The sequence below is a fragment of the Rhinoraja longicauda genome, chromosome 14 (genome assembly GCF_053455715.1).
Source record: "Rhinoraja longicauda isolate Sanriku21f chromosome 14, sRhiLon1.1, whole genome shotgun sequence".
Taxonomy (NCBI): domain Eukaryota; kingdom Metazoa; phylum Chordata; class Chondrichthyes; order Rajiformes; family Arhynchobatidae; genus Rhinoraja; species Rhinoraja longicauda.
This window is the reverse complement of record NC_135966.1, coordinates 18,435,274-18,451,457: the sequence shown is the minus strand read 5'-3', so window position 1 is coordinate 18,451,457 and position 16,184 is coordinate 18,435,274. Positions and strand designations below refer to the sequence as shown.

The 16,184-nt window shown below is 40.1% G+C and overlaps 1 protein-coding gene across 2 annotated transcripts in view; it reads left to right on the top strand.

The window, feature by feature from the left end:
- unc5a (unc-5 netrin receptor A) overlaps positions 1-16,184 on the top strand; it is a 353,822-nt gene that overhangs the window by 281,783 nt on the left and 55,855 nt on the right. For both annotated transcript variants that reach the window (XM_078411523.1, XM_078411522.1), the window contains 2 exons: positions 569-733; positions 15,511-15,699. In XM_078411523.1, the coding sequence (XP_078267649.1) occupies positions 569-733; positions 15,511-15,699 (354 nt within the window). The remainder of the gene's footprint in view (positions 1-568; positions 734-15,510; positions 15,700-16,184) is intronic.

The following is a 16,184-nucleotide window of genomic DNA, read 5'->3' as shown; positions in this document are numbered from 1 at the left end:
TACACATATATTTACAAATACATTGATCAGACTATACTGCAGATCAAAAAGAAAATACTGCAGATGCTGGAAAGATGAAATGAAAGTAGAATCTGCTCCAAATACTCAGCAGGTCAGGGATCATCTGTGAAGGGAGAATCAAAGAGAATGTTTCAGATTGCTGACGTTTCAGCGGAAATGAGAAAAGATGGAATGAAAGATGTTCAAGGACATAGTGAAAGGTGGGAAGGGTGCATAAAAAATGGGAGAGAGTGGAGACAGGGGACCAATAGATTTAAATGGTGGTGACACAGGTTGAATGAAGGTGGTAAAGGATAATAGTAAAATCTATATATGAAGGAGATGCAAATTTGGGAAGTTGAATGAATTCTGAAATTTTATATTTGAGAGAAATAACATTTGATTGCTGAATAAGCAAGGCTTGTTATCTGAAACTACTGAATTCACTGTTGAGTACTAAAAGGTGTAGAATGGATTGTATAAATCGCTGGAATAAAAAAATCTGATAATTAAATTAATTTGCAAAAGTCAAAATAAGGTCTTCTAAATTATTATTTTTTAATTTTAGTAGATGGAAGTTGGACTGAATGGAGCAAATGGTCGACTTGTGGGGCAGAATGCACACACTGGAGAAATAGAGAATGTACTGAGCCAGCACCACGAAACGGTGGGAAGGAATGTGATGGAATTATCCTGGAGTCAGAAAATTGCACAAGTGATTTATGCCCTCAGCGTATGTATAACTTTTAACACATCACATCTGCTACAAAAAAAAAAATCATTGCAAACTGGACATGAAAAAGTAGAAACATTCTTTATCTTGCAGTTACTTGTTGATGCATTCAGTGGGAAATGTAATGGATAATGCCTTACATTTTATTTAAAGAAACTTAGATCCAGTTTCAATGATATTGAAATACCCAATGAAGGCAAACCTCTTTGATTTGGTATCATTGAGTGCATATTGATAAGTTCCAAATTATATTAAATTAAATGATCCAGTTTCAATGATATTGAAATACCCAATGAAGGCAAACCTCTTTGATTTTGTATCATTGAGTGCATATTAATAAGTTCCAAATTATATTAAATTAAATGTAACCATATAAACCCTGCTTATGTACTAACGGTATTGATTGAAACTGTTTTAGTTGTCATAAAAAATGTAATACATAGGTTCATTAAATAAATTAGCATAAATACAAAATCCCAAAATATTCAGTAGTTTAAGCTTATTTTAGACCTGGATATGGAGTGTGAGTGTGGAGGATAAGTAATGCACTAAAATTATAACATCTTTACAATTCAGGGTGGGTTTTGGTAAAAGAATTAGAACGGAGATGAGGACTAGTTTTTAAACAGTGAACTGAAATGATTTGGAAAGTATTGTTAGAATGGACTTTGATGGTAAGTTTTAAATGCATATATTTCAAATGTGACATTTTAAATGTGAGTAATTTGAACATTTGTTCAGTGAACATTGTATGTGATTAATATTCGAATTATAGAAACGGGAAAATATCCTTAAAATGGAAATATCCACGAGAGGATTAAAATTAGAACTATGGCAATCTTATAATAATTACAGGAGAGAGCAGTGTTTCTTTCCACAATAGTCAAGAATCATTACATGTTACATCAAATAACTTTATTTAAATTTCCAAGAAATCGGCGAATAATAACAATGTTGTTTAATTTATTAATTGGACTTTAACCCTATCTTTTTTGAAAAGAGCTAGAAATATGGGAAAATAAATGTAATTGCCAGTTTTATCAATGTCAGCACAAGTGGTTATGAGGTTGGCAGGTTATTTTAGAAATTGCTGGAATGTGGCTGAAGGTTTTGACAGGCAGTGAGATGGTAGTACCGGTGAGCTGGGATGCAAGAACAGATTTCTTGGATAATTCCTGAGGTATTCAAAAATCCCCCAGCAAATTGGAAGGTGGTAAATTTATTACAATGTTCAAAAAGTGAAGGGAAAGAGAAATTGGGGAATTATATACCAGTTAGTCGGGCATCAATCAACGGAAAACAATGCAATTCATCATGTGTGCAGAGCCCTGAGAATATCATAATATGGTTCGGCAGAGACAGTATGGTCTGGTGAAAAGCAAACTGTATGATGAATCAAATGGAGTTTTTTAAGGGTGCAACCAGAAGAGTTGTTAAAGGAAAACCAGCGCGGGTATTACATTTGGCTCTTCAACAGGTTGTGATACAGAATAAGGGATCAGAGATTGGGGTAATATTAAAAAAGTAATAACAAAAGGACAGAAAACAAAGAGAAGGTATGGAGGAGTTATTATTCAGGCAAGTATACTTAAACTATTGGCATGAAGTCTCAGCTTTCACAATCAAAATCATTATCCCAAAAATTGACCTAGTTTTGAGCACTTAACGAGCAGCAGCTCAGGCTTACTGACTGCATTTTGAAATTCCACGAGTTAGTTCTACCTCCATCTCCACTTATTCGAACCCTGTCCTTCATGCCACTTTGTGAGGTCTAATGACAGACTAGTAAAAGAAAGAGCATCAACAGTCACGCAGGTCCATGCTCAGTGCAAGGTTTATTATGTAGCTCCCATGTAACACCGTGTGCAGTTAGTGTGCGTTTGTGTGTGGCCATTCAAATATATTGCAACAGATTATATGCTGCAGAGATTCATGGCATCCTCTATCAAAGATGATTATATAAGATGTGTTTCAGAAATTCCTTGCATCTTGAAGGCTGGGAGATCAAACTTACAGGAACTTCACTTTCCCCCAATCTCCTGAAGTTGTAAGTTTCTGTGGATGGACCATTTCCATCTCTGGTGTTAGACACTAAATGCTGGAGTAACTCAGCAGGACTGGCAGCATTTCTGGAGAGAAGGTATGGGTGACATTTCGGGTCAAGACTTTCTTCAGACTAGTCAAGGGAAAGGGAAACGAGAGATATAGAACAAATGAATGAAATATATGCAAAAATGTAATGATGATAAAGGAAACAGGCCATTGTTAGCTGTTTGCTAGATGTGAACAGGAACCTGGTGCAACTTGGGTCGGGGTGGGATGGAGAGAGAGGGTGTACAGGGTTACTTGAAGTTAGAGAAATCAATATTCATACAACTGGGTTGTAAACTGCCCTAGCGAAATATGAGGTGCTGTTTCTGTGATTATCCTCACTCTGACAATGGGTGAGGCCCAGGACAGAAAGGTCAGTGTGGGAATGGAAAGGGGGGGTTAAAGTGTTTGGCAACCGGGAGATCAGATAGGTCCAGGCGGACTGAGCGAAGGTGTTCAACAAAAAATCCTCTCCATCTCTAGTGATCTTGTTACTGTTGTAACGACCTCAATTGGGAGGGACAATTTAGTGATACACACAATAGTTGAAAGAAGCAAGTGATAGGGACTTATGAGGAAGGGAAATTACAACAAGAGGTAACTGTTTAGAGCGAGGAAAAGTCCCAGTGTTCTTGCAGGGGACAAGGACTATTTGAAATGTTTAAAACACTCACCAGAGCCACCTTCAGCCTTGGAGAACACCACTAAGTCGGTTCCCTGTAATCAGTTTGAAGAGGATTTCCAACCTGAAACATTACCTATCCATGTTCTCCATGGATGCTGCCTGACCTGCTGAGTTACTCCAGCTTTTTGTGTCTTTCATACGTGAGATAGTTGAATATAAAATTGGAGAAGGGCAGAAAATTGGATGTGCAACTATGCAAAAGAGAAGAAAAAGAGCATGGTTAAACATAATCCCGAATAGGGAAGGACCAGGAAGCTTGTTCCACAGAAAGTGTCCTCAAACTACTTTGCTTCATTGTATGTTAATGATGAAGCCACAGTGTTAGAGTGAGTGAAGGGGATGTTGATAAGTTGAAGAATAGATCCAATGAACAGCAGAAAGACTGCAATGTCACAATAATGGGAGTGTTCCTAAGGAAAAAAAAAATATATAGATAAAGTCAAACAAATAATTAATAGAATACCAAATATTACAGCGACAGCTAAAAGATGTACAAGTCAAGTTGCAATTATTAATCACTAAGACCACTGTTAGTTTACAGCATTGCATTTTGGGATTAACAAGGCAAAAGAAAGATATTGAAGAAATAATGAACATACGGTGCAGGTTCACTTGGAAGATAACAGGTATTGAGAATTATTGCTATTAATAATCCTTGAACAAGCAGAACTGTTTTCATTAGAACAGATCAACTTATATTTCAAAGGTCTTGAAATTTGTGAAGAACTATGACAGGCTGGGTAGAACCAGAATGTCTGCTGTGATTGAGGGATCTAGATAGAGCGGACAAAGATAGAAAACTAATAGATTTAGGACATACGGTGGCAGAATTTCTTTTTTACACAAAGAATTGTTAATCTATAGAAAGCATCGCCAGGGCCAGTGATTGAGAACAGGGAGGTGCTCACTTAGGAATAGGTGAACAATGTGATTGTAGCATAAACATAACTGAGATCAAGGTTGTACATAAGATTAAGAATATTTTGTGTGAGCGTGTGGGCTGGGGAGTGGGAATACACAAAGTAATGAATGAGTTGGGCTGAACAATTGTTCTATCTTGGGATTTCTATGTACATTTGTTAACATATTATCCCTCATAGAACTATGAATATAATCCTCTGGGTGCGTAAACTCTATTGAGAAGGTAGGGATTTCTCTTAACTCTATCTTTTATTTGTCCTTTCCATTGATACCGTCTCTCATGAGTGTTTCTATGCACCAGATCTGAACTGGAACAATGACATTTTTACTTGCTACATACCAACAAGAATTTACAACGACAGAATTTTTAAAAAACTTACAATAGCAGATTAACAAAAATCATGGGGTCAAATCTTCATTGAAACTTAATGGTATGTGAATGGCATTCACCCATTAATATGCACCAATCAGTGATTTGGGTCAGGGTATGAAGAGGTGTGTAGTGAGTTGTAAACCTCCAGATTTTGCTCATCGTTATCTGCCAGCACATTGCTTGCCTCATAAAAGATCATATGTCACCCTCAGAAGTCTTAGTGTTTCTAAGTGCTCGATACCCAATATATGTTAATATAGATTAAAATGCACAGAAAGTTAGGATTATCCCATAATTGATTGTGCGATTACCTTCCGAGAAATTTTCTTCACAATTTAATGTCAGTCAATATCTCCAACCCAGAAGGGTCAAAATTTATATAAACTCATTCCTATATAAAGTCGTTGAAAATACTGATTTCAAATGAATTTAAATTCTCATTTTATTTCTGCCTCTTGTCTTTTTTAATTGCATAGAAACATAGAAACATAGAAAATAGGTGCAGGAGTAGGCGGAAGATGCAACACCTGTCGCTATACCTCCTGCCTCGACTCTGTCCAGTGAACCTCTGACAGTCCTTTCAGGTTAGGCAGAGGTTCACTTGCACCTCCTTCAACCTCATCTACTTTATCCGTTTTTCAAGATGTTGACTCTTATACATCGGCGAGACCAAACGCAGACTGGGCGATCGTTTCGCGGAACATCTTCGCTCAGCCCATGTGAACCAACCTGATCTCCCGGTTGCCGGACACTTTAATTCTCCTTCCCATTCTTACACAGAACTTTCTGTCCTCGGTCTCCTCCATTGTCAGAGTGAGGTTAAATGCAAATTGGAGGAACAGCATCTCATATTTGGCTTGGGCAGCCTACAGCCCAGTGGTATGAATATTGATTTATCTCGCTTCATGGTAGCCCCAGCATTCCCTCTCGCTCTATCCCTCCCCCACCCAAGTCGCACTAGCTTCTCATTTTCAACCTACAAACAGCTTACGATGGCCTGTTTCCTTTATCATCGTTACTTTTTTGCATATCTTTCATTCATTGTTCTTTATCTCTCCACATCACCGTCTATATCTCTTGTTTCCCTTATCCCTAACCAGTCTGAAGAAACATCACCCATTCCTTCTCTCCAGAGATGCTGTCTGTCCCGCTGAGTTACTCCAGCTTTTTGTGTCTATCTTCGGTTTAAACTAGCATCTGCAGTTCCTTCTTAAACGTCATTTGGCCCACTCTGACGATCAACCTCCCTTTCAAACTAATCCTCCATTAATCCCACTTTTTTATTCTTTCCATATGCTCATGAACCCCTCCCCCCCCCTCCCTCCCCCCAGATTGTACCACTTTCTACACATGAAGGGGAATTTACACTATCTCTTTAATCTGTCAACCCGCATGTCCATGCCTACCTTTTTGCCCATAAGCAACTATCCCATTTACCTGCATTAGGACAGAATCTTTGCATTCCTTTCCTTTTTAAGTGTCTGTCTAAATGCCTCTAAACAAACAAAACATAATAAATAGAAAGATTTAATATTTTGGGCAAAGGATACAAAAATAAATATAAAGAAAAATATTTTTCCTCAGAGTATGGTTTTGACTCATAACTGAGTGAAGGAAAGGTGATGTAAACAGAGTCTCAGTAGATATGAGAGGAAATAGTTTGCAAAGTTATGTGGAAGAACTCAGGAATCTAATTTTTGAGATTACAGGGCTTTTAAGTAAACTTTTGTATCTTTGTTGGCACCAGAAACGTGGTGATTCTTGTGTACTGCCTAGGTGAGGTCTGCTGTATGATTTTACCGGGTCGTATGCAAAGCAAAGCATCTCATTGTACCGAGGTACATGTGACAATAAAGTATCATTGAATCATTGAAAATTAGGAGGTGGCATTAAGCACAAACGGTGTCCTGGTTCATAGCGTTACAGTGATTCCATGTGCCTGGTTGGCTCCCTATCTTCGGTATATGTAGGCAGCTTCCTATTACACCTTGTCTATCACGGTCTTCAAAGTCTTATTTGAAAGCAAGAATCCCTCCTCGTGCCATCATTGCACAGCTGCCAAGATCCCCAGAATGGCCCCCATTGGCAGTTGCAAAACCTGCACCTCGGAGAGCTATTAATAACCTTTTGATTAATATATTCAACGCATGTCAATGAAGAAATCTCAACACTGTCTATTAATAGTCAATTTAATAATCTAGAGGATTGTCCGTATTGCACTTAACATGCATGTCCATTAGTAGTCATCAATCATTGTGAGCTAAGACTCCCAGCATCTGTCTCCCCAGATGTAATTAAATAGACTTCATTTTCATCAAATGAAATGTTCACCAGTACTGAACAGTTGCCATTTGTGGTGATGAGAAAATGAATGGACATGCTAATGACTTTTCTCATTTGTCAATATAATTTAATTTTAGTCATCAAGCATTATTGTCTTGTTTCTTTAAAAAAAAAAGTGCAAATTGAATGTTTTAATTGACTTGTTAATGGATTTTTGTGACTATATTTTGCTAGTACAATACAGCAAATGATATACCATAAAATTCAAATCATTACTTTGTAAAGTCAAAATTATATCTTTTTCCAGTTACTTTATTTGAAAGGTCAAACAGTTTGAATAATGAACTAATTCCTGCCCTAAAAATCTAGGTGCCTCAGTTTCTTCCCATGTTAACATATTTACATTATTGAAGGAAAGAAATGTATGCAAGGAAATGTAATAATTTGCTTATAATTCATAGAAAACCAATATCTATCAATTTTTTCTCACTGTACAGGAAAGAATCAATAGTTGTGTTTTGTTCCTGGACCTCTTAAACTTGACTAGAGTATTTTATTGCCTATTCTCACCTTTAGACTTTGATAGATCTTTTCTGAACTGCTACAGTTTTCACAGTGATGGTCTTCCCAATAATGATGAAAGGGGAAGAATTACAGTATTTTATCCACTGGCTATTAAAGGGCTGTGATCTATGTTCGAGGCTGGATGTCTCAGAGCAATACAGCAGAGAAACAAGCCCTTTGACCTCGCCGTTCCAACTACTGTGAATTGCTAAACCAAGCTGATCCCACTTGCCAGTGCCTGACCCATGTCCCTCCAAACCTCTCCTTTCCATGTACCTGTCTAAGTGTCTTTGAAATATCATCACTGTACCTGCATGTACCACTTCCCTTAGCAGCTTGTTACATGTACACACCACCCTCTATGTGAAAAGGTTCCCTTTAAGTCTTCCCCTCTCACCTTAAACCTCTGTCCTTTAGTTTATGCGCTCGCTGTTTACTTTATCTAAACCCTCATGATTTTACATACTTCTATAAGGTCATCCCTCAATTTCCTACACTCCATCAAAAAACAGACCCAGCCTATCCTGCCTCCCCTAGCTCAAATATTCCAGACAAGGTAACATCCTCAGAATTTTTTTGCATCTTTCCAGTTCAATGAAATATTTTCCATAGCACGACAATAGAACTATAAACAGTACTTTGAATATGGCCTTACCCATGTCTTGCACAGTTGCAACACGATGTCCCAGCACTTGTACTCAATATGCTCACTGATAAAGACAAGCATTCCAAACATCTTCATCTCCTTGTCTACCTGGTTTGTTACCATCTAGACCAGCCTACCCTATAGTACTTGTCAAAATCCTTGCTGCCGTTCATGTAGACAATGCCGACCACACAACCCTCATCAATCTTTTTGATCACCTCTTCACAGAGCTCAATCAAATTGGTGAGGCATTGTTACCCACACAGAAAGCCATGCAGATTATACCAAATCAGTCCTTGCCTTTCCAAATGCATGTAGATGCTATCTCTCAGAATCCCCTCCAATAACCTGCTCAAGACTGAGTAAAGATTCTCCCAGTCCTTAGTTTCCAGGCTTTTCCTTCAGCCTTTCATAAATAAAGGCAAAATATTAGCCACCCTCCATCTGGCACTTTACCAATGGCTACCGATGATACAAATATCTCTGCTAGTTGCCCTGTAATTTCCTCCTTTGCTTCCCACAATGTCACAGTGTACACTTCATCAGGTCCCAGGGATATATCTACCTTCATGCATTTTAAGACCTCTAGCATCTTCTCTTCCATAATACAAATCCCTAACATTCTTGCCTTTCTCCATGGTAAATACAGACAAAAATATCCACTCAACACTTTACCTATCTCCTCCTAGGCTTCATGTGAAGATGACCTGGTTGATCTTTAAGGGGCCATATCCTTTCCCTAGGTTTTTTTATTGCTCTTAACATATTTGTAGAAATCTCTTTGGATTATGTTTTACTTTATTTGTCTATGCTATCTCGTGCCCCCTTTCACCCTCCTGATTTCCCTTTGAAATGTATTCCCACATCCCCAATATCCCTCAAGGGATTCACTTGATTCAAGCTGCCTATAACTGACATAAACCTCTTTTTTTTTTACTTGAGGCACAATATCTCAAGACTTACTCTTAGGTAGGGAGGGAGGGGGATGGAGGGAGGGGGGGTGGGAGGGGGAGGAGGATAAGGGGGGTTGAGGGGGGTGGAGTGGGGGGAGGGAAAGGGGGAGAGGAAGGGGAGAGGAGGGGGGAGGAGGGGGGAGGTGAGGGGGGTGGAGGGGGGAGGGGAGGGGAGGAGGGAGGAGGAGGGAGGGGGAGGAGGGAGGGAGGGGGGTATAGGGAGGGGTGGGGGGTGGGGGGAGGGGAGGAGGGAGGGGAGGAGGGAGGGAAGGGGGAGGTGGGGAGGGGGGAGAGGGAGGAGAAGGAGAAGGTGCTTCACCAATGCAGGAGAGGTTTGGGCCCAACGGGTCCACTTGGTCTAGTGTATTCCTCTAAACCTGTCCCATCCTTGTACCTGTCTAAATGTTTCTTAAACACTGTGATACCACCTGTCTAAACTACCTCCTCCGGCAGCTCATTCCATGCACCCAGCACTCTTTGTGTGAAAAGGTTAAAAAGCAAATTCCACCACATCGAAGCTCTTAGCACGAGCTCTCCCTACATATCTCCTCCTCTACCTTCCACGGACTGTTGGGGGGGGAGGTGGGCTACAGTACAATTTTATCAGTGATCACCTTTTTATTTCTCAGTTCCACCCATGCAGCCTCACTGGATGATCCCCCAGGAACATCTGCTCGTAGTGCTGTCGTGACTTAGATCCAGAGATAATGATGTTGACATGGGATTTTTTTTTCCTAATGGTGTCATGCATGGACTGTTAGATGCTGTTAACATAAGATCAGTGACCAGCTCAATATTCATCTCATTGACATGAACACTGTTGAAATGGTATGCTTATCCCAGATAATGTTGGCCTTCTTGTATCTTGTTGTGTTTGTAATCATTCAGTTGAGTGGTGAGGATTTCAAGCACAATCCCGACGAGTTTAATCAGCTTTACAAGTGGGTCTCCATATTTGAAATTCATACGAGGCAGCATCTGAGCAAATCTACATTGCATGGTACCTGAACTTTCATTATCCTTTCAAGAATGAGGAGATAAACATGCACACCATGGCTTTAGTAAAATTCTGATATAGAGCAGCTTCACCACTTTGTCCTCCACTGCACAGTAATGTAATGAATTCTTATCTTCTGGACAAAATTACATTTCCAAATCACTGGTAGATGTCCTGTGATGCTATGGAGGATATCTGAAAGAGGAATTCAAGATCATGCTCACATCCAAGACAAATTTCACGCTAATTATGTTTAGTTCTGCAGGGCGTACTTTGGAATATGAATTTTAAGAAGAAATAAGTGGTCATGTATAACACTTACCACAATATCAATCCATCCCAGGGCATTTGCAAATCAATATCTAATTTACACATAATTGCTCAAAAGTAATAATGATATACTCTGGGGCTGTAGAAAGCATCTTGTCCAGAAACATCACAATCTGGTTTGGGAATAGCTCTGCCCAGGACAAGAAGGCTCTGCAGAAAGTAATGCGTTTGGCTGAACGCACTATGGGAAATGCACTCACCCCCTGCAGGACCTATACATCAGGAGGTGCAGATCCAGAGCCAGCAACATTATGGGGGACCCCTACCACCCCAGCAACGGACGGTTCCAGCTACTACGGTCAGGCAAACGCCTCCGCTGTCACGCTGTGAAAACAGAGAGGATGAGACAGAGTTTATTCCCACAGGCCATCAGGATTGTTAACTCATATCACTGGGGACTATTTTAATTTACTGTATTAATTTTTTTTTGTGTTAATAAAAAAAATTCTATTCTGTTTTGTAGTTTTAGCACAATCTGCAGGTGTTGCCACTTTCATTTCACTGCACATCTTGTATATGTATGTGACAAATAAAGTTGACTTGACTTGACTTGACTGTACATAATCATTTTTTTTAAACAGTGCTCTCTGAAGGAGAGAGCATAGAATCCTAGAGTTACACAGCACGGAAATAAGTTCTTCGGCCAAACTTGTTCATCCTGACCAATTTGTATCACCGAGCCAGTTCTACTGGCCCATATCCTTACAAATCTTTCCTTTCCATATACTTGTCCAATTATTTTTTTAAATGTAGCGATTATATCCAGTACTCGAGTAGTTGGTTATGACGTATATCAACCCATGCTTTAGTGAGGACTTGGACTTGTTGCTATTCATCTACCGCCACAATAGTTTGACATTATCTTACTTGTTTTCAACTTTGCACTAGTCCACTTGGACATCAAGAACACTTCCGTTCATCGACTGTAGCTCGGCATTCAACATCATTATCCTCTCTCAACAATTGTCAAACTCCGGGAACTGGATCTCTGCTTGTCCCTACGTAACAGGATACTCAATTTTCTCACCTGCAGACCTCAAATCAGTAAACATTTTCAAGAACATCTCCTTGACGATTATCAGCACAGGGGTGCCTCAAGTCTGCATGCTCTGTCCCTACACTCTCTCTGCATGGATGACTGCGTAGCCAGACAGAGATCTAACACCATCTTTAAATTTGCCGATTTTACCGACAGATAACAGTCATGAGTCAGTGTACAGTCGATAGATCAATAACCTGATTGAATGGTGCAAGAACATGGTGCTGTTAACATTAGCAAGACCAGGGAGTGATTTTTTTTTATTTTAGGAAGGTAAAACTGAGGATCCATGAACTGAGGATTCATTCGTGGGATGGCAATGTTGAGACTCAACAATTTCAAGTTCCTGGGTGTGCATATCTCTGAAGAACTGCCCTGGGCCCAGCATGTTGATGCAATCTCTGTGAAAGCTCACTAATGCCTTTTACATAAGTGTGAGGGTATTCGGCATTTCTCTGAATACTCTATTGAACTTCTACAGGTCCATAGTGCAGAGCATACTGACTGGTCGCATCATGGCCTGGTTTAGTAACTCGAACGCTCAAGAATGAAGGAGGCTGCAGAAAGTGATAGATATTGTTTGGTCCATCCTGGTTATTGACCTCCCCACCATCAAAGGGATCTACAGAAAGTGCTGTCTCAAGGAGGCAGCTTATATCAACGAGGACCCACACCACTCTAGCAACGCTCTCGTCTCACTGCTACTATCAGAAAAAACCCATAATGATTAGACATTTGAAACTTGGCTTTGTGAAAGGAAAGTCACGCTTGACCAATTTAAGGACAGAATCTCCCTCGTTCTCACCTTCCACCCCACCAGCCAGCGGATCCAACATATCATCCACCAACATTTCCGTCACCTACAACGGGACCCCACCACTGGCCATATCTTCCCATCCCCTCCCCTCTCCGTTCCGCAGAGACCGTTCCCTCCGTAACTCCCTGGTCCACTCGTCCCCTCCTACCCAAACCACCCCAACCCCGGGCACTTTCCCCTGCAACCGCACGAGATGCAACACCTGTCCCTTTACCTCCCCCCTCAACTCCATCCAGGGACCCAAACAGTCTTTCCAGGTGAGATAAAGGTTCACCTGCACCTCCTCCAACCTCATCTATTGCATCCGCTGCTCTAGATGTCAACTTATTTACATCGGCGAAACCAAGAGCAGGCTCGGCGATCACTTCGCTGAACACCTGAGCTCGGTCCGCATTAACCAAACTGATTTCCCAGTGGCCGAGCACTTCAACTCCCCCTCCCATTCCCAGTCTGACCTTTCTGTCATGGGCCTCCTCCATTGCCATAGTGTGGCCCACCGGAAATTGGAGGAACAGCACCTCATATTTCGCCTGGGCAGTTTGCAGCCCAGTGGTATGAACATTGACTTCTCCAACTTTAGATAGTTCCTCTGTCCCTCCCTTCCCCTCCTCCTTCCCAGATCTCCCTCTATCTTCCTGTCTCCACCTATATCCTTCCTTTGTCCCGCCCCCCTGACATCAGTCTGAAGAAGGGTCTCGACCCGAAACGCCACCCATTCCTTCTCTCCCGAGATGCTGCCTGACCTGATGAGTTACTCCAGCATTTTATGAATAAATGACCAATTTATTGTTCTTTAAGCATGTGACAGGTGTTATGGATAAAGAGGAATTGCTGGATGAACTATATTTAGACTGCTAGAAGGTGTTGAATAAGGTGCTGCATTGAATGAAGGCTCATGTTGTAGGAGTTAACTTATTGACCTGGATTGCAGTTTGGCTGGCTAACAGGAAATGAAGAATCAGCATAAGTGGAACTTTTTTTTTGTTCAGCAAGGTCTAATGAGAGATGTGGCAAAAGGGCCTCAGTTGTTTACAATTTACATCAATGACTTGGATGAAGACACCCAAGGTGTGCTTGCCGATAGCACAAAGGTAAGTAGGAACATAAGTTGTGAAGAGGTCATAAGAAGATTCTAAAAATGTGCAGATAGGTTTTGTGAGTGGGCAGTAATCTGGAAAATGGAGTATATTGTTGGGACAATGTGAAATTCAATTTGCAGGAAAGTATAAAAGAACCATATTGTCACAATATTTAGAGATTAAGGAGTTCTGACAGGCAGGGGAATTTGGGAAAGGTAACAGGAAGTTATTGTTTGTTGCTATGGAAATTAAATACAAGAAGGAGATTATCTTCAAATATATGGGAGTGCTCTTGAAACCACATTGGAATACTATGCATATATTGGTCTCCTGATATATGTAAGGGTACTAATAAGTTGGATGCAAGTTTATCTGACTGATACCTGGAATGGAATGAGAAGGTGGGTATAAGTTATGAGGAGAGATTGCATAGGCTGGTGGAATTCAGAATCATCTTGGAATATTTTTAAGGCAGAAGTAGATTTGAATTTAATAAGATAGACACAAAATGATGGAGTAACTCAGCGGGACAGGCAGCATCTCTGGATAGAAGGAATGGGTGACGTTTCAGGTCGAGACCCTTCTTCAGACTGTCAGGAGAGAGGGAGACACAGAGATAAGGATGGGTAAGTTGTGAAAACGGGACATCAAAAGGGATGCAGATAAAGGAAAATGTAGAATAGATCCTTGTTAGCTAGGAAAAGGTGACAACGAAGCAAACAGAGATAAAATGTAATCGGAGACAGTCAGACTGGTCGGAGAACTGGGAAGGGGGAGGGATGGAGGGAGCCGGAAAGCAAGGGTTATTTGAAGTTAGAGAAGTCAATATTCATACCGCTGGGGTGTAAGCTGCCCAAGCAAAATATGAGGTGCTGTTCCTTCAATTTGCACTGGGCCTCACTCTGACAATGGAGAAGGCCCAGGACCGAAAGGTTGCCGTGGGAATGGGAGGGGGAGTTAAAGTGTTTAGCAAATGGCAGATCAGGTAGGTTTAGGCGGACTGAGCGGAGGTGTTCAGCGAAATGTTCACCTAGCCTGCGCTTGGTTCGCTGATATATAGGAGTGATATATATGGAAATTAATAAACCAGGGGATAGATAGTAATGCTAAATTGAAATTGCAATCAGATTATATTTAATCCTATTCCAGGGCAGAGCAAGGTTGAGTGGCCTGTATAATATATAATATATTCATATTAGTTTGTCAGTAAAAAAGACAGTCTTTGCTGACGTGCAACAAGATCTTGATAATAGTCAGGTATGGGATGATGAGAGGCAAATAACGTTTGCAATGTACAAAAGTCAGGCAATGACCATTTCCATCTGGAAGGACACAAGCAATATATGCATGAGAACACATAATTTCACCTCATAAATTGCAAACACTAACCTACTTGGGTCAAACTGTCATACTGTAGGTTAATCGTACCTTGCAATTCCAGCTCACATGGGCCAGTGCTCTCCAATTTCTCCCCCAATGACTCAACATGTTCATATAAAGAGTGAATGGCACATTTAGAATACTTCTCATTTCTAATGTATAATGTCTTTCTCTTCAGGTAGTCAATGCATAATCTGATGTTAACTAATTGGAATTTGACGATCTATTTGTATCAGTATCAGTGTGACACCATTAAAATTTACATGTTCGAATTTAAATCCATAATGAGAAGACTATTATTTCTGAAAATGACTTCCTTCAACTGAATTGCTAACATTACCAGCATCTTTAGAGATAATCATTTTTATTCTATTTTTAAATGTTACTTTATGTCAAATAAAGTGCACTTGGGGATTCAGCAGACTGCAGCTCATTTAGCTTAATCTAGGATTGCACATGACAATGATATAAGATATCCTGAGGTCGCAAGTAACTTAAATTCTAATTTTTTTGCATTGGTTAACTTTGACTTTGAAATTTCGATTTAATGAATAAACAATTATTTCTTATTTTGTTTTGTATGTTTTCAGGGACTGTTCAAATATGTTTTGTTTTCCAGCTTCCGCGGTGCTGGCTGACGTTGCTATATACACTGGCGTCGCTGCAGTAGCTGTGTGCTTCACATTACTGCTCGTTATAGTGATACTTGTCTATCGAAAGAAACAGCAAGACTTTGATTCCGATGTCGCTGACTCTTCAATTTTAACAACAGGATTTCAACCTGTGAACATTAAAACACCTAAGCAAGGTTAGTTGCTCCAGATTTCTCCCCCTCAATTGATTCTGTGGGGGGGGGGGGGGGGGGGGAAGAAAAGGTTTTATCGTCAAGAAAATAGAAGTAAGCTAAACATAAAATTAGGTAAAAGACAAGTATTAAAGAATCAATTCAATAAGAAATATATTATACATTTCCTCAAGCGCAGAGCATAAAACTTCCTTCTGGTTTTCGTCTAAATAATTTAACTGGTAGCGTCCAATAGAACCAGAATTTGGATAATACAGAATACTCTCCACAATAAGTCTTTGGCATCTTTATTCATTCCAGGATCTGGGCATCAATAACAAGAGCAGCATTTATTGTCCATCTCTAATTGACTTCAGAATTGTATTTTTCAACCTAGATGTGCTCTAAATAGTTGCCACCTTATTCAGATGTTAAAATTAGGAAGTTTGCAATCATATATTACTGTAGTGGGATCCAGAGGAATATATGCATAGTCCTTGGAAAGTGGT